General features: G+C 40.7%; 2 protein-coding genes across 4 annotated transcripts in view; one reads left to right on the top strand and one right to left on the bottom strand.

Annotated features, from left to right (window-relative positions):
- tpp2 (tripeptidyl peptidase 2) overlaps positions 1 to 12,323 on the bottom strand; it is a 29,425-nt gene extending 17,102 nt beyond the window's left edge. Inside the window, exons 1-13 of one of the 2 annotated variants that reach the window (XM_042081524.1) lie at positions 12,079 to 12,323; positions 9,651 to 9,779; positions 8,048 to 8,143; positions 7,588 to 7,692; positions 6,819 to 6,943; positions 5,966 to 6,129; positions 5,012 to 5,166; positions 3,753 to 3,829; positions 3,443 to 3,570; positions 2,959 to 3,207; positions 2,134 to 2,249; positions 1,521 to 1,692; positions 1,125 to 1,282 (exon numbers count right to left, since the gene is read on the bottom strand). In XM_042081524.1, coding sequence (XP_041937458.1) covers positions 1,125 to 1,282; positions 1,521 to 1,692; positions 2,134 to 2,249; positions 2,959 to 3,207; positions 3,443 to 3,570; positions 3,753 to 3,829; positions 5,012 to 5,166; positions 5,966 to 6,129; positions 6,819 to 6,943; positions 7,588 to 7,692; positions 8,048 to 8,143; positions 9,651 to 9,779; positions 12,079 to 12,243 — 1,839 coding nt within the window. In that variant the 5' untranslated portion in view covers positions 12,244 to 12,323. The remainder of the gene's footprint in view (positions 1 to 1,124; positions 1,283 to 1,520; positions 1,693 to 2,133; positions 2,250 to 2,958; positions 3,208 to 3,442; positions 3,571 to 3,752; positions 3,830 to 5,011; positions 5,167 to 5,965; positions 6,130 to 6,818; positions 6,944 to 7,587; positions 7,693 to 8,047; positions 8,144 to 9,650; positions 9,780 to 12,078) is intronic. The other variant, XM_042081525.1, reaches the window with a different exon arrangement.
- Positions 12,324 to 17,220: 4,897 nt separating this feature from the next.
- Positions 17,221 to 23,273, top strand: part of rasa3 (RAS p21 protein activator 3) — a 46,087-nt gene continuing 40,034 nt past the window's right edge. For both annotated transcript variants that reach the window (XM_042081527.1, XM_042081526.1), the window contains exon 1: positions 17,221 to 17,434. In XM_042081527.1, the coding sequence (XP_041937461.1) occupies positions 17,380 to 17,434 (55 nt within the window). In that variant the 5' untranslated portion in view covers positions 17,221 to 17,379. The remainder of the gene's footprint in view (positions 17,435 to 23,273) is intronic.

Here is a 23,273-nt window from a genome sequence, read left to right as displayed (position 1 = left end):
TTTTTTGCCTTTACTTTGTTCATGGCAATCCAGTAAAAAGTTGAGAATCATTATGAGTGCATACACCATAGACACGCTGGCTAACACGCAACCTCAGGTCAAATCAGGTCAGATCAGTTCGTGTCACAGATATGGAGCGCAGAAAGGTCATTTAAATCATTAAATAAAAAAATGGCATTTATTTCTGTAAATCACACACCACATATTTCTGTAAATTGCTCAGCCCCAGAGTATCCCTCCAACATGGCAATTATATTGCCCGTTTCAGGACAGTCTGCCCTACACACACATGAAATGCATGTAGAGCTATGAGCTTGCTGTGGTGAGATACATGTCGAAATATAAGAATTTTTATAATAAGCTTTTTATGTTTTAATTCTTTAAAAATCAAAATAAAATCAATGCTAGTACTAATACATGAAATGATGGCAGATCTGTATAGCCTAGACTCTGCTGAAAAAAAACAATATATAATATGTGTGTGTGGCACTTACAATGACCAGAATAAATCCTTATGAATAAAGGTAGTGAAAATGCCCTAAAAACAGCTTAGGGTTCTAAGGGTTAAGCACAAACAACACTAGAGGACGAAAGGAAAGATGATTCTAGCGCCATCTAGAGGCTGTGCTTGACAAGGACCAAAGGGCTCCTCATTAACCAACACCAATATACACCAATCCGTCTGTATGTAGCTTAGGACTGTACGTTAACTTTTGTGTTCGCAGCAAAGGTGCTACAGAGGTTGACAGTTTTGTAGCACAATCCACAAAATCTCTAGCATCGGTACGTGGTCACAAACACCTTATCTGTAGGCTACACTCTAGAAAACATATTAAATAAGGTGTCACTAGTGCTACGCTGATAAATCATCCATAATACAGACTTCAGATTTTTTTTGTAGCATATGCTACATGTATACGCACTGTACAGCCCTATTAAGCTTAATACTCTGGTTCCTTCTAGAATTCTACGCAAACAATCTATAATTTCAGTGTTCCTTATACAGTCTATGGGGAAAATCTCTGAGGGTAATTGTGACATCATAATGTGGAACTCTCGGTTCGCGAACATTCTAATCACATATTTGTGACCGTACTCCTCAACAGGTAAATACTCAGCCTTACCTCTGTATAGTGCAATCCCTCCCTCAAACCCTGCGGGTCCACACGCACGTTGACATGACGACACTGATTCATCAGCTCTAGGTGGGACGGACAGTGTACCCATGATGCATTGCATGTGAGGGCTAGGTGCAGCTGGAGGGAGATGCGCACCGAGTTTTCTACAGGAGACAAAACCAATCGATCTCAGAGCTCAGAAACTTGACAAGCAGATTGGTACACTTCCTAATGCTCTGAAGAGCAAGAGTATATATATTTAAGGATTTCAGATGCAAAAATAGTTACGTCAATCTTCACAAATTTGCAAAATGTGCATGTTGTTTTATTGTCAATTCCAGGTAATTTCTATCAAACTGCCTAACTTCTAACTTCACCTGCACAGCTTTCTATTTTACTCACCTGTGTTCTCAGGGAACACGGGTTCGATCCCCACGCTGTGGTCAAACGGAGTGGCCACTTGGACGATGTCCCTGAGGTAAATGCCTCGCTGCGCTCCCACGGAAATAGTGAAGCCCAGATTGTTGGTAGGCACAGAGGCATGCTGCATGAGGTAGTCAAAGGCTTTGTCCACCTGTGTAAATGCATAAAGGTTATTCAATGTATCAGTGTGTGTGTGTGTGTATGCATAGTGGTTATTTAATTTATCGGTGTGTGTGTGTGCGTGTGCGTGTGTGTGTGTTTGTGTGTATGCATAGAGGTTATTCAATGTATCAGTGTGTGTGTGTGTGTGTGTGTGTGTGTGTGTGTGTGTGTGTGTGTGTGCGTATGCATGCATAGAGGTTATTCAATGTATCTGTGTGTGTGTGTGTGTGTGTGCGTGTGTGTATGCATAGAGGTTATTCAATGTATCAGTGTGTGTTTGTGTGTGTGTGTGTGTGTACACTCCATGTTCAGATAAAGAGTTATCATCCATACCTCCCTTGGAGTGCGTGGATTGCTCATTATCTGATCATGAAATGATTCTTTTGGATTTGGAATACACCTTGTATGCAGACAGTGAAACTGGACTTGCCTGAATGATGCCATGTCCTTGTGCGAAGACCTCAATGTCATCAACCTTCAGAGCAGTATTCTCTAAAGCTCGTCTCACTGCTGGAACTGAGGGGCGAATACCATTCTGCTTCAAACCTACACACAGGCAGAAAAAAACGCACCTAAATTAAAAATACACATCTACATACAGTATGTTTCATCTGATTACTACACATTCAACACACATTTGATTACATTTCAACTTACATCTAAACATATGTCATCATAAAATAGAAAATAAAATGTTTGGAGCAAATACTAAACTATCGTTTTCAGGAAGTGTTTAAAAACTCATTTATTTACCTTGCTTTTACCTGTAATTGATTCGTTATTTAATGGTTTCATGGTTTGTATGGTTATCATTAACGTTGTTATGAAGATAAATATCCAGTAAGCAAGCACATCCAATAAGTCTGAACGGGGTGCTAGGCCAAAACATAAGGTGTAACTATAAAGAAAAGTCCGCACACCAATTGCTCCCAAGCATATTCTTTTGATCCGTGACGTTTGGGGGCAAACCCTTCCTGAGGGCTTTGTCACGGATTAAAAGAATACATTTTCTTGAGAGCGATTGGTGTGTGGACTTTTCTTTATAGTAACGTTGTTATGAAGACTTGCTATAATTATTGCCATTATAATTTGTCTATTATTACAATTTAATATATATTTGTTTTTCAGTAAAACATTTTTACTGCTATAGTAATGTTTATTGTTACTGTAAAAACCCCTGCTAAGCAAACATAAACATAAACGTAAACACACTAAGCTTATGACACAACAACAGAAATCAGATGTTTAACACTACCTGACAGCACCAATGCAATGCCACCACAGGCATTTGGAGAAGACATAGAGGTTCCGTTCATGAGTTGGGTTCCACGCAGTGTCCAGTTGGGCACAGATGCAATAGCGCCACCTGGTGCACTGATGCTGACCCCGAGGGCACCGTCTGTGCTGGGCCCACGAGAAGACCATGTGTACTGGTTGGGTGGAAGCTTTTCCCTTAGTGAATACTCAGCCACCATCATGTCAGGAGTAACATATGCTCCCACACCTACAGGTTTCAGGATACAAAACATTCACCATGAAATTGCAGATTTGTATATGAAAGTCTGATTGGAACAAGAAGCTGACAATACAAAAACTTAATTGTTAAGACAACCTTCAATATTCAAGTATTGAATATTCAAGTCCTGGTTGTTGCAGACTGAGTGGCAGCATATGTGATTTATACATTTGTAAAATTTGTGTGCGCTTGGTTAGTTATTTAGACTCATGTTTGGACTGACCGATCACAGAGCTCGTAGTTCCCCCAGGACAACCCACAGTGGAGAGACATGGACCGTTGTTTCCGGCACTCGATACAAAAAGCACGTTATGCTTTTGCACAGCCTCATTGATTACCTCGCAGATCCTCCTGAAATCCACATGCACATCAACATTACAGACATGGCAGAACTCAAATACAGGGCTGATGAAAGAAGCTGATGACTGATGATAAATTAATCCCAGTAAGGTACAACCATACAACTAGACGACAATAAATGACACAATGGCATGATCGCTTTTTGATTAAGACTTTAACAGGTTGCCTCTCACCCTGAGTTTGGCCAATGTGTGGCTTCGCCGTAACTGTAGTTTACTAAGTCACACTTGTAGTTGATCACTTCAATCATCTGTAGCAAAAAATAATAACATCAATCAGATCTCAAACTCATGCAGTAGTACGAATGAAAACATTTCTGACATCCTATACTAATCAGTTTAATAATCAGTTTAGTAATCAGCATTATTATTTGAAGTCTTCTGGATTTTCTTTGCTGTGTTAGATATTATCGAGTTCTATGAGAACATGTAAACAGCCTTTCATTTGTTTGCTAACTCTTAATGGCTGAAATGAGCTATTCAGCACTCTGCTTAAATACAAATGCAGTCTTGACCTGTGAATAACTTTTGGTTACATGTTCACACCTTGTAAATCACACAACTAGCTGGCAAGCTTACAGCTAATGGCCACTGGTCATTTCATGTCAACTATATGTACAAAGGTATTATAACACACTTAATCACTGAATTCATGTATTTCATTCAGATCCAGTGTCACAGTAAGCATGAGGGCTTTACGATTCGGATAAAATATCTAATTTCATTTTTTCTGATTGATATTGCGATTTGAATGATGATATAAATTTCAAGCTTCAAGCTTCAGTTCAATGTTCCAAATTTCACTTGGGCCACTTCTGATTGGTGGGCATGCCTAGTGCATGAGACACACAGCACTTCTGATTAGTGGGCTTCACTGTCTGTCACACAAGGAGGATGACATGAATATAACAACCATAGATGTAACAAGATTAACCATTGGGACTGGGGTTGCGAGCTGCACAATTAATTGCAGCCTTTGCGATTAGCTAATTGCATTACTTCAGATTACGATTTCATTTAAAAAATTGATTGCACTGACGCTGTCAATAAGACACAAGGTCATGCGTAAAACTAAGATGAGAATGTATATGGTGATGGTTATGGTTGTAAAATATTTCCATTAGCATGTATCTCTAAAAGTACCACACCATACCATACCGCACCACACACACCACACCACACCGCACTGCACTGTAATGACATACACATCAATGTAACTGAACCTAACCTCGTCGTAGGGATCTTAGTTGTTAGCTATAAATCAACATGGTGATGGTTAGTGAGGTCCCCCCTTGACTGTAAAATGCTTTGGATGCCTTGAAAAGTGCTATGAAAATGCAATGTGTTGTTGTGTTGTTGTTGTTGTTGTTGTTGTTGTTGTTTTTGTTGTTGAAGAACATGGATGAAAGCTCAGTTATGAGGATGTCACATACCGCACGGATAAGGCCTGTCCCCGTTTCCATGGTGCTGAGGCGGGTGTCTCCGATCTTCAGAGCAAGGATCTGGGCGCCTGGTGCGATGCCGTTCCTCTCTGGCTCGTCAGGGAAGTGTCCGGCTGCAATACTGGCCACATGTGTCCCATGAGCACCTTCACATGCCCAAATGAAAGAAACAAACCATTAACCGATGTACAAGTAAACAACGTAGTGTACATTAGGGCTGCACGATTTGAGGAAAATTTTTCATTGAAATTTTTCTGACCGATATTGCGATTCCACACAGTGCTACCAAGTGAGGTGATGTCCTCAGATGAAGCACTGATGAAGGTCTGAGGACCGAAACGCTTGTACATCACCTCACTGGGTAGCGCCTTGGCTTGATGGATTAAACACTTTGTTTATTTATTTTTCAACGGCAAATAATTGTGTGCGAGTTTTTTTCTTGATTGACTGTTACATTGCCCAAAACTAACGCACCCGCACTGTCAATATAAAAGTCAGAAATGTGACAAAATTAACTGTGCACGATTATTTGTAGCTTTTGTGATTGGGTAATTGCGTTGGTTCATACTGCGATTACGATTGCGATAATTGTGTAGCCCTAATGTACATACACTGTAAGTCGCTTTGTACAAAGGTGTCTGCCAAATACCACAAACATCAACATAAACATTAACATTTACAGTGGCAATATTCAACACAGAGAATTAAAACTGGGTGTGGCAATTTACTTATCTAAAATCAACTACTTTTTTCATTACTCATTGAAAATCCTACATTGACCTGTATACCAGAATGTGGTTTGCAATGATTAAGCTCAAACTGTCCATTTGTCCCAGAGCTCATACTGTCTGTCAATACATACCGCTCATGCGGTCAATCAAGAGAGGGAATTAGTATAAAAGTATAAAAGCTTCTGATTTTATAGTGCAAGTGCTGTAAGCTTACCCCCACTAGTGACGATGCAAAGCGTGTTTCCTTCATCATAGATGTTGACGGAGTAGTTGAGCATCTCGGCATCACCGAGAGTAGCAAACTCCTGTCTCTCTCTGTAAGAGCTCAGCACCGTGCAAGAGGCCAGGTCCCCATTCTCTGTTGTGTCTACAACAGCTCTGATACACACACAGAGACAGATGAAATCTCATTAACATGAGAAGTCACACTTTGAATAAGTACAATTTCAATCAGTCACAAAATTCAAATTCAATCAAAGTCACACTTTAAGTAAAATTACAATCAAAGTCACAAAATTTCAATCAAAGTCACACTTTGATTAAGTAAAATGATTGGTCAAACACTACGAGAGGTGATGACACTATAGTTTCGATATCGAATGTGGCTGCAATAAACAGTAGTAGCAACGCCTGCAAATATCAAAAATTGCAGTCGGAAGAATGTGTACATTTATTTACAGCAAAGGAAGGTCTACATACTGTACATTGTTTCCTGACTGCTGATGCATCAGTTTGGAAATGTTAGGGCAAAGTGGGAAGTAGCGTTACGAATCCCTGATCAATGTGATTGAGTAGGCTGGACCAATGATTTCAAAGTTAACGCAACGTCTACGCCTGTTGCAATACTAGAGTCAAACCCAATCAAGAGAGGCCAGACTAGTGGGTCAGTAGTAAGTCTGGCATTACCAGGCTAACGTTTAAGTAAACAAGGATGACGGCATGCTTTGCTATGTTTATTTGTTTATAAAGTGTAACTACCGTATTTTCCGGACTATAAGTCGCACCGGCCAAACTATGAAAAAAAGTGCGAAAATACGGTAATTACTATCTTTCACAGTCGAACTTACCTCCAGGTGACCCCATCGTGCCAGAGTACGCAGTCGTAAACAGGACCGGGGTCACTGTACTTCTTCTCTAACGTGGTCAGTAGCTCCGCCTGAGCCTGCAGCTCCTCCTTCTGAAGCTTCTCCATCTGAAGGGCAAATGAATGTCATACACCAATAAACCACTTTTTCAACTTTCACATAAAGTTGAAAGATAAAGTTGACTGGTATTTAGCACATGCTTTTATCCAAAGCGTCACAGACTTGCAACGGCAGGCATCGCATCCGGGACCAGCCATCATAATGGCTGGACTGGAACTATCCATTTAAAGGTTGTATCAGCGATAGCGGGGATACGTCACTTATGTTGATGTTCAAACAAAACAGAAAGCTAGCTTGCTACTCCCTCCCCCTCCCTCCCGTGCAATTAAAACTCTCCTAAACGCGCATCTCGCTGGTTATTGGTTGAAACACTTTGTTTTGCTTTTGAGGGGTTGTCAACCCTTGTTGGTAGCAATTGTTTTTGTGTACAGATCACGGAGCCTAGGCTGCCTACAGAGACGCGTTTTTTTGACAGCTTGCTTATGGGGCAGGCAGCTAGTAGATCGTTAGGAAAGATTAGATGAATGTGATCATTTATGTTTGGGCCTTTTTTGGGCCTGAAATCGCTGATACAACCTTTAATAATAAGCAATTGCACTCACCGAATGTGCATAAGTGAAGACAGGTAGTGTACAAGAGAAAGTCTTTATTATAACATAGCTATGAATAAGTGTGTGTGAATGTTTCTCACCTGTGAGGGGTTTGGGTGCGCTTGGTCAAACTCCTCTATCCTACGGCTAACTTCAGCCTGGGCAGCTCTGTGTCCTGGATCCCACATTTTCTCCTTTCGTTCTTTCTGTGACAGGCAAGGACAAATGTGCACCTCCTCAAGACTTGTGAATTGGACAGGTCACCGTATTACACTGTCTCCAATTACTCATGAGATGAACAACATGCCGCTACAGCAGGAAGAGTCTACACCTCCCAAGTTAAAATAGCAGTTTTCGTGACATGGAAAAGGAAATGCAAACCAAACCAATACAAACCAAATTTGCATTCAACACAGAATGTACTGAATGCACTGCATCCAACACAGTGCACTGTATTAAAGACTTTTATATCACTTCTTGCATGAATTCTATTGTTACCAAAATAGCAAATGCAAAAATGCATGGATGTTGCTTAATGATACTATTACTATTATCAATTACCTGTATTCTTTCTTTGAGGGCCTTAGGGAAAAAGTCAAAGCCATTCTTGATTCCTATGTGATACTTTCCAGATGGATTAACCCAGGAAGTAGGGATCTGTGGGAAAATAATTATGTTTTTCAGATAGGGTAACACATCACATGTACGTCAAGAGGGCTAAAATACACCGGCATACATCCACTGGTGGAGTTTGATCAGTACCGCCAGAGTGAGGATGTAGAGAGAGTTTGGCCAACTAGGGAATCAAATGGGCGCCATGAGACCAATATTTCTTGAAGGGCCTTTTACATCATATACATATACAAACGTTGATTATAACGTTTATATGCTGTTATAATGGTGAAAATAAGCTGTTTATTTCAACGTAGCATATTCGCCCCATAGGGTTACGCTGTAGAGTCATCTGACGTTGGTATCCAAAATGGCAGAGTTGGCCAAACTCTCTATATACGGCTCTGAGTACCGCACTGGTGTTGCACCACTTCTGGTCATCTTTAGTTTACAGGTCCATGGATATATATTATATAAAAAAGAATATAATGCAATTTTTAAATCATATCCTTGTCACAGTCTATTTCAAATATCCATTGCTATAGAAAAGTTGTTTCATATTATAAGCAGTGTTGCCAACAAATTCTCAACATCAGTAACTATTAGCTGTTTGAAAGGCAACATTGATGAGCTAAAAAGTGACATCATTACATATAATTATTATACGTCACACAGGATTATTAAGTTCCTCTGACCGCAGTTCCTGTAACTCTTTCAGCTCCTACTCCAGGGCAGGGTCTTTTCCCTTTTCCACATCCTTTCTTTTCTTAAAATAGTTATATATATATATATATATATATATATATATATATATATAATATAGATATATAGACTTTATTCTTGCACTGTTGCACTGTTGGACTTACTCATTTGCACTATCACCATGACCACTATCACCATTGCACTATCACCATGACACTCACTCACACAGAGCACCTTACGTTACCTTACTATGCACAGAGAATCACAGGCTCAGTCCCTGCCTCAGTCATTGCAAGCGCCTCTTGATTGATTAATCACCACTATGTGGATACTGTTTTTAGAATTGATTTAGATTAAGTGTTAGTTAGTATAATTTGTATTTTAGTATATTTAGTATATTCTTTATCTTCTACTGTCCTTATTGCTTAGTTGTGTTTTTATATTACTTTTTCTGCTGTTAGTGAATGTGTGTGTGTTGTCTGTATGCTACTGAGACCTTGAATTTCCCCTGGGGATCAATAAAGTATCTATCTATCTATCTATCTATCTATCTATCTATCTTGTGACCTAGGTCTATGTTGCTTGGTCCAACTTATAAGTCACGCCCACTATCAACCCAAGTTGAATGGGCAATTTGCAATTGACTGGGCAACCAGTTCCTATGGCCACTTGGCCAGTGAGAATGCAAATGGCAGAACCGGTTTTGGGGGAGAGTAGTTAGTAGAACTGTTTAGAAGCGGACTGTTCCTATAACTAAGTTCCTGTAACTACTTGGTCGGAAAGGGACTACCATCAAGATGTTTGCAATAATATTTTATATGTGCTGTGTTATGGGGTGGGTAAATCTCACCTTAAGTGTCTTCCCTGACAGACCCACCACCGTCTCATCTTTTGGCTCCACAACTGTCGACATATTGACATCTCCACTGCCTGTCGTGTCAATGATGTCTACTACCTTTGGTTTCCCTTCCGTTGTCGTCTGTGTATAACCGAAAATACATACATGGTTAGTGCAATCACAAAGACATATTCCTGTCACAAGACTCAAAAGAGTCCACATAAAACAGGCACAATATTATCATCACACACAATACATTCACAATGTGTAATGTTCATTTCTCAAGATGTGGAGGCCTAACCAATAAAACAGTAGGGACACATATGGACACACAGACATGTGATAGACACTTCCTCGATAACAATAAGACATTTGTTGGATTTGTTAAAAGTTCTGATATGTTTGGCAGGTTAAATGCAGGGGTTAAAGTGGGAGGAAACGGGAGGAACGCAGTGAGGAACTAATTTATAACGCAATCTCATAAATTAATAATAAATATATTCTTTCATAGCAACGATATAGCTTGATGATATTGTTAAATTAAATGGTGGGTTTATTTTTTTTTAGTGTACAGAGGTTACCAAGAAGCCAGCAATTCTTGTCCAAAAAGTATTGCTACACCACGATACTCAATATGTTGTCCAACGGTTATCGGCCGCGCTGCTCGGTGGCACCCTCCACATGTCGTGCAAAAATATACGCGATACGCAGGTGCAAAAGAAAAAAAGGAAATCACAATTTCCCCTGGGGATCAATAAAGTATCTATCTATCTATCTATCTGTCTATCTAGTTGAGTTGCCTACAGTGGCAGTTAATAAACAGTATGACTAGATCAGGGGGGGTATTCCGTGGTTTAGTGACAAACCTGGGTAAGTTAACTCAAGAGTAAGTGGTAAACCTCCTAATAGAAGAGCTGTATGACGATGCCGCTAAACCCCTCAGAGCACACATATGTGTGTATGTGTGTGTGTGTGAATTGTGTAGGTATGTACCAGTTTTTAAGACTGGGTACACAACAAATCTGCTTCATCCACAGCTGTATAGAAAATATTTTTGTCATTGAGAGAGATTTATATAGAGAGATTTATGTCATTGACTCGCATCGCCTGTGTGAAGGTGCTAGCACAATTTTGCTCAGTAACCCAAGCCGTTGGCATTATATAACACACTACTACACTTGAAAGATGCATCCTTGAAGAAAATAAAGTCTACTGAGCCAATTTGGAGAAATTCCAATTGAACTGTCAGCCTCCGTACAATGGCCACAGACATAAAGATTTTTTTGTTCCTGGAATCTCGAATCTGGACCAAATCAAACAGTCCAGTGCAGGTCACTTTTATAATACACTACCACACCCTCTGGCTACACTCTGACTCAGACCAGAGGTTTTAGACCAGGCGTGTAGTAGCACTGAGGAGGAGGCACTATATCAGGACTTTGAACACATGTACATTCAGCACAATGGTATTGTGCTGAACATGTGTTGAAAATATCCTACAGGTTTAGGCTGTTCGAGCTCAAAAGTATCTTTCATTGTTTTACGGTTGACTGGAAACTATTTATATCTTGGAATGAAAGAAACATCCGAATCACAGCCCAAAACACTGGCCCGCGCATGCGTCGAAAGCAAGCACAGTTTGTTCTGAAAAAAATAAAAAAATAAATACATTAACGATCTAGCGTTACAGGTAAACCGGTAACTCTAAGTGTTTTTGGGCCAGATACTACATTTCAATCTAAGCCATCATGTCTGAGGCCACGTGTCAAGAAATGTGTCTTCCTATTCCAACACCTCAATGGCTACAGGCGACGTTGACCAGAGCCTGCGTGAAGCGTTGACAGGAGTTTGAGAGCAGTGACAAAGAATACACTTGAAGATATATGTGAGGGCTAACGCTAGAACTAGCTATCAGACTAACCTGACCATAATGATGGTCTTTAAAGCTGTCCCTGGCAGCTAAGAGAACGTCAGAATGTTAGCATTGAGCTTGCAGCATTAAAATGTTTAAACGCCACTAACGTTACTTCGTCCATTGACATTTGACACTGCGATGGCCGTACATAAACTGAAGACATAAAACCATAGTTGACTGACGCTAGCTAGCGTAACGTTACTGTGCTATTGTTAGCAATCATCATAACTTAAAAGCAATTTAGCTATCTAGATGGTTAGCCATAGCTAACTGGTGCCAACTGTATAATGCTCGCGTGTGCATGCTAACTGATATGGTGTTATTCAAGACCCTATCACACAATGCAAACGCTGAGTAACATTGTGTTCTTATACCTTTCCGTGAACTGTTTTTTTGTTTTGTTTTCCATTGACCCGGTATAGCTAACAGCACTTGGGGTCTGATGCCGTGCGTTATCGTTAACGTTAGTGCGGCCTAATGCTAATGGGTGAAAGCACCGGTCTTGCATTAGCTAGCTTGCTGTACCTGCATACCCGGGGCCCCTGGGTCCACACCGGTGTCGAGTATGGCGATAAGGACACCCCTTCCATCATACTCGGGAAATCTTGTAAGGAAAGACGCAGAACCAGTCTCTTTTTTGGGAAGCAACCCATGAAAAGGGAATGGTTCTTCAGCGGAGTGGGAAGCCATGATCGGACAAAGTGACGATAAAAACAATGCTAAACCAGTGAAGCAGGAACGCCGGTACGGACACAGTGCAAGAGACAGGGGAGTTTTTTTTTTAAAGGTACAGGGCATCTTTTTTTACAGTGTGAATATGTCATTAGTAGTGGCAGTGCTGTAGGCTACAGAGCAAAAGCCTGATAGAATTAAGCTTAATTCGAAACGCTGCGCAAGGAAGTAACGTTGATAATATTCTGCACCTAGGATTGGACGTTACGAGTTGTAGAGGTCACAGAGTAGATGGACCTTACTGGTTTAGTCTTTGCATAGCCTATGGACAAATATGGTTTGGGGGTTGTCAAGGCTATTTGACAGTTAACCTACCAAATGAAACATTGAGGAAAGTTATTGCCTGTAAAGGCAGATATACACATAATGTATTAGTTAGGCCTACACACCAAGTTTATTTGAGAATTGTGGCATGGGATTGATAGAATACATGAGCACGAATAGCCTATTTTTGGCCACACTTGGGGGGGGGGGGGGGGGGGGGCTGCTCCGCCCCTGGCCCCCAAGTAAAATGTCACCAACCTACAGAATTGGTATGTGGTTGTAGCTCATTTTAATAAAACTGGAAGATTAGCAAGCTTGAGTTGGGGAGCAGGGAATTTGCATTAGAAACAAACAAACAATTGAGAGATCTTGTGACCCATATAAAATATTTTAATAGTGTCAGAAAGTAGTTGTGATTGGAGGTGTTTTTGGAGAACAAAGAACTGTGGACAGCAAATGCCTCAGCTGTCACATACTGGATCCAGACAGGGAAACCGAACTCTCAGATTAACGGTTGGGACATACTGCCTCAACACGTCCCTTCGGATTGTATTGCATTGGTCCTGCAGTGTTGCGTGACAGTGTGTGTGTGTGTGTTCACACCAACAATGTTAACGCTGTTGGGGAGCTTCTACCATCTTTACAAAACCAGTCATGCCTTTGAATTTCAGTGACTCATTCTCAAACAGATCTCAAAGTATGTGAATCCCCCAACGAATCCCCGCCCCGTGTACCCATAATCCACATAAAAAGGGAGCTCTATACCAATTCACTGCCACAATTCAACCGAAATATTTGACTCTGAGTTGCGGTGAGGATCTGGATTATAAATTCAACTATTAATTTTTACCATACATGCTGTAGGTTTTTACCATACATGCTGTAGACCTTGAATTTCCTGGGGATCAATAAAGTATCTATCTATCTATCTAGGTGAGAGAATATCAGTATCAGGCAACCGTCTGGTGCGCAAACATTCATAGGGGAAAGGGGGGAAACATAAATACGGTACGTTCATACTGGAGCTCTGGTGGTAGAGACCACAATAATTATGTCTGTATGTCTCAAACTGAATGCATAAAGCATAGCAGGTTGGGAAGTCCGAAGTCCTCTTTGTCTACTGGTTGTAATTTTTCCAGACACATCCTTGGTCATGGTCCTCTCCAAATAGATGTGTTGCAAGTGCGGTCAGAATGCTCGAAGTATTTATTTGGTACAGGGAGAGATTAAATGAGATGGTTGAGTTTTGGCAGTGTGTGGATATAGTCCTGGCCCCCTACCATCACATGGTTTGATCCTGTGCCCCTACCATCACATGGTTTGATGGTGCTAAACTACACAGACAACTGGTTGCTATGCTCCCCACCTCAGGAGCAAAGTAGCATCTGAACTTTGACCGATCAAAGCTGCATACTTTCTATGTTAACATCAGAGAGTAAAGTGAAATACTCTGTTCATCCATTATGTGTTGTCTCATTCTCGGTCATTCGCACAGGAAATGACCTTTGTGGGCACGCATTTTAACACACCAGGTGATTTGTTGATCACCTCTTTGGCCCCATACCTTAAGGAAGGATCCAATCTTAATGATTTTACCAAAGGCTCTATTTACAACCACAAACTAAAAACCTTGACCAACTTTCTTATTAAAAAATTGAGACGGACTACAGCGGTCCAAGGCACCTGCGTCTGAGTCCGACCTAGGTAATTTTTCCGAACCCACCCCATCTCTCTCTCCCACTCGCTTCCTGTCAACCTCCCTACTGTCCTATCAACAAAGGCAACAAAAGCCATTAACACACCCTGTAACATAGCCCTTCAGTGCAGAAAGCTAATACATCCACAGACACATTACAAGAGTTTTAATGTCCAGCAAGCAACAGAAATACTTGAAATCTGAATAAAAATAAACAAGATTGCAATTACAATCACACAGTGAGGAGTCGTGGAGCCTGCATCTGTTGCCTCACCATCTCTCACCAACAAGGAACGAGAGGGGAAAATCCTTTTGCAATATGTAGCCATCTTTCATCCAAGAATAATCCAGAAAAGTTTATTACAGTGGGTATATTCATATCTGCAATTAAATAAGCCCCATGCATCAGTTCACCTGCATTTACCCCCTCATCCCCAATTGACCATAGGCCTATGCCTGCCATAGGCCTACTAAAAGAATAATAGAAGGATAAAACAAAGGATAAAACTGGAAAATGATATGTTATTGTTATTATTACAGGTAATTAGAATCTTCTAATACATTAAAAACAACCGTGGACGTACTTGATTTTGGTTCTGTGTCTTTCAGAGGTTTTAGTGGACTCGTTTTTTAATCTGGAGTAAATGCTGAAATCACATGAAACAGGAAGATGTAAAGAATTGGTACAAATATTTCAAAATATCTAGGCCAGAAGGGGTTTAAATAATGCTCCAAATATGGGCTACATTTTGGTGAGGAAAAAATATCTACACTAAATCACACATGGCTACATTAGTTTATGCTTCTGAAAAGAGGAATCACAGAGACCAAAATAAGTGTATTTGTTTATGTTTGTGTTTATGGTATTTGGCCTATGCTTTTGTCCAAAACGATTTACAGTGTATGGACACTACATTACTTAAAAAAAAATTGTTTCGAATAAATTTGAAAAGCCTACATTAAACATAATAATAATAGGAATAGCAACAATATCAATAACAATCATGAAAATAATGAATCCATATAATAAAAAAACAAACAAAAGATAACTCAGTAAGAGAATTGGTTACTTAAGTGTAAGGTGAACAGATAAGTCTTTAAACATTTCTTGAAAGTCCCAAAATTAACATTGAACATTATACTCATTCAACCAACGAGGAATCACTTAATATGAAGTATCTTTGATTAACTGATTTACACATTGAATAGCATGAACTGAAAGCATACTGTATAATGAAACAAGTTAAAGTTCAACATTTTTCAGTATCCCTGATATAACCTGCCTCAGATTAATACTGTAGCTATAGCCTAATAAAGCCTATTAAAGTAGGTCTAGGCCTACTATTTTTTTTAGCTAGGTGGTCCGTGTTTTTTTTTTATTGGTCAAGTGGTCCGTGGTTTGAAAAAGTTTGAGAAACACTGCAGTAGCCTACTGGTTAAAAGCAGCAATACATTTGGTCGTTGTAGTTAATGACATTGAAATGATATACTGTTATGTGCTCTTGAGCGGGTCAGTAGATCCCGCACCTTAGCCCACATTTTAAAGCAACACAGAAAGTTGCTAGGTCGGTAATTGCCTCTAGAGGGCCACTCAGACAATGGCAGAAGTGCCGTTCATTATGTTATGAGGTTATGTGCCATCAAAATGATTTTGGAAACATTAAAACTCTTAAGGGTGCCTTTAATGCCAGATGTCCATTTGCTGTGTTGAAAACATCAGAAATGTACTGCCCTCAAATGTGCCTAATTTAATGAGCCCACAGCAGAGGACTGTGACAGACAGACAGAGAGAGAGAGAGAGAGAGAAAGGGAGGATGCAAAGAGAACCCACGGCCCCTTCATGATGTATACAACAATCAAATATTAATAAAACCAATAGGTGACCCTGCACCAAACCGCTGTAGCCAGCATTGGGATTTTGTTTCCTATAGGCTACTATTCCATCTGACAGATCAACCCTAGCCAAAGTTTACATTACCTGCTAGAAAATAATTATAAGCATTTAAACTCTTATACACCTTTCATTAAACTGTTAGCACTAGAGATGAAAACTATGATAGCCTTTGCCTTAAACATGCTCATGCACGAATCAAGATGTAATGCATTTGATAATACTGCAGGTTGCAGGACATAATATGCATACCAGCATATTTGAGTTCAGATTAAATTAAGGACGATGTAAGGAATCCCGTTGGAGTCTTAAGAGTGACCCTGAAAGGCTCCCAGTCTTTGCAAAATCACAGGCTAGGCCTACAACAATTATATCCCTAAGTGACGTGTTGCTGCTGAGTAGGCTATTTCCTGTGCAGCACAACGCTCCTTAACATGGATACTACATCCCACAGTAGAGTAGGCCTATACCCTGCTGACACAAGGATTTGCTGTGTATAATTAGATTCAGGGCTATTTTAAAGAAGTCAGACGTTAATCCTGCTGCCTTCATTATTGAGATCCAAGATGTACCTGGAGGCCATACCATGATGAACTGTTCAGTATCCCATGTGGTTATATTTTGAGGAAGACTGGTCAAGGACACACCTGAGAGACGTTTAAATGGGATTATGAAGGGACAATTACACGCATGCATTTAAGGTTTACGGTTATAGATGAGAGTGAACAAGGCCTACACCATTGCATATCTTAATATAATACCGAGAAATACAGCTTATAACAATACCGTTGCCTAGTAGGGAGAGGCTATCCATTTATAACCATTTTATAGCTATTGCCAAATATAGCCTACTACGTTACACGTCATGCTCCATGCCTAGCTCTCCCAGAAACCCATTCCTTTCGAAATCCTGCAGTTTGTCTTTGTCCCTGTCACAGGGCACACAATCTTAAGGCACCAATCTCTGCGAACCCCATTTTCCAGTTATGCTTTCCGTCCCCTTGCTTGCGTCACATCCCCAGCATTCAATCAGTTGTTGTGAAAACAACTTCGAGCCCCGCCCTTCGTGAAATGTTCTCGGTTGAACTGCCTACATAGCTGTGTAGGGGGGCGCGCTGTCCGGGACGTGGAGGTATCCAGATACGCTCTGGAATTGACTGGCGCTCAAGAAGGACTTCCTAAAGATTGATTAGTGTAACAGCAATATTCTACATCGCAAAATAAACAAACAGAGACATCAAGCATGGCGGTCGAAGAGGAAGGACTCCGAGTTTTCCAGAGCGTCAAAGTAAAGATTGGTGAGTGATGATGGAGTAGGCGGCCCATGCGCCTTGCTGTTTCAGATGAACGAGTGAAACAGCACCACACTAAAGCGAACCCTGGCGGCTAAGAGCTCTTTTTATATCATAATTCAAGGAAGACATCTGCAAGCCTTTAGATGTTGTGCTGGAATGAGCGTGACACGAATATGTGAAATATGCTTATCGTAGGCTTTAGCTAGTTATTTTCACGATGCCGGAATACCAGAACTCCGTTCGGAGGGAAAATCAAAGAGCTTTCTGTTGAATACAGTTCCTATTGTGATCAAACAGCGGCGCATCCAGATGTACATTTGGGTTACACGAGTTAGGCCGTGTGCAACTGAAGCAGCTTTTCAAAACTGTTTTGTAAACGAAAGGTTTTGTCGAGCCTGAACCAACATATGCTCTTTGAGGACGGATGAATGCTAAATCGAAATGGTCCAGTTAGCTAATTGCAACATGATAGACTAAGTTTGGACACTTCTCTTCAACACACAACATTGTTTCTCTTCTCTTCAATACACAACATTGTGTTTTTCCCTAACAGTGGAACAGCCTATTAATCTGTTTTGTAGCGCTGTACGTCTTCCATTCCGTGAAAAAAGACGGTAAATGTGTAATAACACGGGAATAAATAAAGTGTCTGACAGACATTAGGCTAACCTCTCTCGCCGGCTAATCCGATAACACACTAACGTCACATTTGCATGCCAACACGAATACATGAATGAAACTGTCCTCGTGTTAACCCAGACATCACAATCATTGGGTGACATCTGCTGCAAAGAACCTCCACGGTCGTTTCCTCATTTGCAACCTAGACCATGACGATTTCAAAAAGGGCACACATTTCCAACAACCCTGCTGCGTATTAGTCCGGAGAGGCCAACAGTATGTGGTGTCTGGTCTGGTTCCATTGGTTGCCGTTTATTTTTGGGTTGTTTTAGTGTTTCCACAACCTGGCTTTCATGGAGCCGAAATCAGAGCAGTCAGAATAAAATGCATGTTCCGTATGAATGTGGCCTGCTAAAATTGGACAAGGAAAGTGAATAATGAGTACTGAATTGTACTGAAAGGTTGTTGCTATTTCAGCTTAAAAGCCAAACAGTGTACCCAATGTTTTTGAATCAAGGTGTTGTTTGGCTAGATCTGTATTCTCATTCACAGAGACAGGGTTGTGTACAATCTCTCCAGTTGTAGTTAAGTAATCTGTGGTTATTGTAACACACTCAGGATACCACACTTCGACATTCATTTGTGCCTGCATCTCTAGTGCCTGTAACGGCCACATCCTTTTCTATAGTGAATAGGGGCTTGAAGGGCTAGGAAGCTGATTTGCAGGTGTGAGTTGGAAAAACTGTCGTTAATTATCTTGGCATCTGTATTGTGGAGTTCAGTGTTGCTACAGGAGAACAAGTTGGAGGAAATAGCTCACAACCTTACCTTCCATCAAGTCTACTGTGAAGGGAGGGGTGGTGGTGGGCAGGAAACAGCTCTGAAATACCTTCCGCTTGGCAGTGTGAACACATGCGGTTTAACATGATGGGTTTCTTGAGCATGTTTTACTAGCAGATTAGGTGGTTGAGTTTCATACACACCCACTCATGCGTTTGGATTTATTTGGTCTCTCCTTGTGTCCCCTCTGTGTTTCTTTGTTGTCACTACTCTTTCTTTTCTCTGATGTCCAGAGCTTTGCGTGTCTTTGACAATACTAAACAGATATCATGCCCGATTGCTCAGTGGTTCATTCTGATGTAGGATGTGGATGGTGGTGGTCAGATTTATGAGTTTGGAATGTAATGTGCTGTGGACATGAGATGAGAGAAGCAAGACCAGTTTAAGAGGTCTCTTTCCTCTTATTTGGAAAGGCACAAACAATAAATTCCAGAAAATAGGATTGTTATCCAATAATTTATGTTATTACTTAATGGTGAAGTATTTTTTCTTTTATCTTTTATGTTCTTTTATTTCATTCAAAGTTAACTTGATTTGCTTCTCCCTTAGCCTATCTCTCACCATTTTTAGCAGATGTGTGTGATTTGGTGACAGCTCACACACTGTTATCATTAAACTTTGCACCAAGGCAGTTACAGAAATGGTTTTATGTGGTTGGTTTATGACTTTATTTGGTGACATTTTGCTCCAAACTACGTGGCAAAAACCAACATGGGCTAGTGTTTGTCCTCTGGTAAATATTGTTTATATTGTTGTGTCTTTTTTCCACAGTGCTTTTAATAAGCTGCAATAAAACATGGAATATGAAAGCCATGTTTTTAGGCAAGGGACTTTTTTGCAAACCATTTTTCAACGCATCAAACAATAGATGTTGTGAATGCAATGTGAACAGATAATGGTTGACAAGTGACAACATTTTACCTTTTTTTTTTACCTTTTTAACTTAATATCACTAATGTTCTCAGTGTTTTTGGATTTTATTAAGAGTGTGTTCGATTCAATTTCTAGTCTCAGTAAGCCCCCCACGGTTTAATTTTCTTTCCCCACGGTATCAGAAATGGGGCAGACGTACAATAGTCGCAGTTGCCTTTCAAAATTCATTGTGCAGACCTGTTGTAGATTCTCCAAATATACAGCTCAATCACAACTGAAAATAATGCCTCATTGTGTGTGAATAGAGGTGAATACATATAATTGTTTGTGTTACAGCGAAGTGTCAGTTGTCAGTTCCGTGGGACGGGACGGGACGGGGGGGTTCGGACTGCTTAAAAAAATCCTAGAGGAAACACTGTAGTCTTGATTGCATCCAAAGTGTGTGGGGCTGCAAGAGGATGACTGTAATTGCCCTTGGATGCCCTTGGATGCCCTTGGATGCCCTTGGATGCCCTTGTAATAATTGACATACGTATGTGCATATGGATAAAAGCGTCAGCCAGATGAAGACCCACGAATAAGAGTGAGGAGTAGCCTAGGATGAGAAGCCAACGGTCGCCACGGTGAGGAGCAGTGAGGAGTAGCCTAGGATGAGAAGCCAACGGTCGCCACGGTGAAGAGCAGTGAGGAGTAGCCTAGGATGAGAAGCCAACGGTCGCCACGGTGAAGAGCAGTGAGGAGTAGCCTAGGATGAGAAGCCAACGGTCGCCACGGTGAGGAGCAGTGAGGAGTAGCCTAGGATGAGAAGCCAACGGTCGCCACGGTGAAGAGCAGTGAGGAGTAGCCTAGGATTAGAAGCCAACGGTCGCCACGGTGAAGAGCAGTGAGGAGTAGCCAACGGTCGCCACGGTGAAGAGCAGTGAGGAGTAGCCTAGGATGAGAAGCCAACGGTCGCCACGGTGAAGAGCAGTGAGGAGTAGCCTAGGATGAGAAGCCAACGGTCGCCACGGTGAAGAGCAGTGAGGAGTAGCCTAGGATGAGAAGCCAACGGTCGCCACGGTGAAGAGCAGTGAGGAGTAGCCTAGGATGAGAAGCCAACGGTCGCCACGGTGAGGAGCAGTGAGGAGTAGCCTAGGATGAGAAGCCAACGGTCGCCACGGTGAAGAGCAGTGAGGAGTAGCCTAGGATGAGAAGCGAACGGTCGCCATGGTGAGGAGCAGTGAGAAAATGGATATGGAGAAATATGAGTCCTGAACGTGTGGGGGAATTGTGCATCATTGATGGCATCATGAATTCGCAAATGTATGGCAAAATCTTGACAGAGAAGGTGCTACTTTCTCTCCACATCCTGGGTCACCATACACTGTTCTGTACTTCTAAGGGCAAAAAAGCAATGAGGACAGAAATATGTTAGATTGTTGCAGCAGTAAGTATACCACATGATTTCAACCAAACTGAACACTATTGGGAAAATTCAGAAGAGAAAAGTTAAGGGAAGTTAAGCAGCACCACAAGGCACGACCTACTCGACATTATGTTGTAAACTTGAACACTCAAGAAGGGTCAGTGCAGTGCCTGTGAGTCATGGAGGATATAGTACAATATAGCATAGGCTACAGTACTAGTCAAACGTCTTGACAACTTATTTATGTTTTTTTCCCCTTTATTTATTTTAAAGTAAGGTGTATACGCGCAGTTTTGAAAGTCACAGAGGATGTGGTTCCGGATCAGTTTCAGTGTTGGGCCACCACTGGATTTGTTGTTGTTTTGCGGAGGGGAAAGCTGTTGACGGAGCTATCACTCCCAAACCCAGACTACTGTACCTGATGGGCCTGCCCAGTCCACCAGTGTGTGTGTGTGTGTTTCCTGTGTGTTGGTTGTGTGTTCTGGTGGAGAGAGTGAGAGATGAATGTGGATGGTTATCGTAAAATCACCACACATGACAGACCACAACAAACTTAGGGGCTAATCTAGACTTTTGTATTGTGCTGTATAGAACAAAACAAAACAAAACAAAACAAAACAAAAAGCCTGATCTGATTTTCTTTGGTGATAGGCTATTATAAATTGAAATTGTGAATTAAAGAGATGGACTCTGGGTAGGAGAAATTGGTGCTCTTGAGGTGGCCGGTCCAAACAATAATAATAAAAAAAAAAGGTATTTGGACATTTATGTAATTTATGCCATTTCAATATATTTTGCACGACTACCTGAGTGAAGTAATATTTTATTAGAAAAATAAATTAGCACCTGGTTGTGTTGTCTTGGTTACATGCACAGACAGGCTGCTGTCTCGTCATTTGGCCTGCACTGTGATAGGCTGTGCTTGTAATGAGCTTCTAATGACGGAGTTCAAGAATCAGGAAGTGGAAAAACCTGTTATTCTCAGCATGTCAATGTCTAGGCACTGAGCTCTAGTTGACAGGGATCATGTTTGTTATTTGTACATTTATTTTTGTAGTAGAGCTATTTTACCTCTTTGCCAGTTTTAAATGCCAGTCATTATTTCAGTGACATTCATACTTGTGATCATATGACTTCACAAGGGCAATATGATGTCCCTAACCTGTTTGTCCCAAGGCATGTAACACATTTGGGAAAGTATTAGCTAACAGGTTAAGTCACAGGAGACATGGGCAAAATTCAGAGGTTCTAAATGTCATTTCTGATACTCTGCCCGGCTCTATGTAGTTTCTCAAGGAAAAATACTTTGACAATAAGTCAAGAATCATGTTATTTATTGGCTTTTGATCAATGATCTACAGGAATAGCCTTTTTGCTGTTGGTGGATATCCCAAAATCCCATGAGAGCCCCCAAGAGTTCTCTGCATCAGAGAAATCATAGGGCCCTAGATTTGCAAGAAAGGGTTTTTAATTTAAGAAATTAAATTTTGAATTGGTATATTCTGCTATAAAACACAATTCAAGATCACTATAGTGGTGGTTCTATTTTGATTTATTCTTAAACTTACTTAAGTTAGTCACGATTCCTGCAGAATCAGAATCACAATCTAGTTCTATTGGGCAGTTAAGTATGTCAGCAGTCACAAGCTGGTCCTCAGTGTCTGCCTAGCAGTACAGGACATATAATACAATATAGAAAGTATACAATATACAGAAAATGGACATTATTTGTGAACAGGACATAATATTCAAGTACATATATACAAGTATACATCCTACATAAAAATGTATGTAAAGTCTAATGAGTAAGGTAGGCTAATGTGCATGATGTATGGGCATGGAATATGATATTTGAATGTCTGTGTAATACAGTATTTGTAGATATAATAGGATATAAGATATAATAGGATATATGATATTATAGCTGTCTGAAGGAAGAATAGTATATTGCACGTAAGGTATATATTATATGTAATATATGCATAATAGATGAGTGAGGATTCAGGTGAGCTGTTTAACAAGATGGTGGTATGGGGAGAGAAGCTGCTCTTATGTCTAATACTACAAAAAACTGTGTATCTAACCAAGTGTTGTTATTAGTAT

Source organism: Alosa sapidissima, chromosome 23 (genome assembly GCF_018492685.1).
Source record: "Alosa sapidissima isolate fAloSap1 chromosome 23, fAloSap1.pri, whole genome shotgun sequence".
In the NCBI taxonomy this organism is placed as follows: domain Eukaryota; kingdom Metazoa; phylum Chordata; class Actinopteri; order Clupeiformes; family Clupeidae; genus Alosa; species Alosa sapidissima.
Note: the sequence above shows the minus strand (reverse complement) of the source record. Positions and strands in the feature narration are given on the sequence as shown.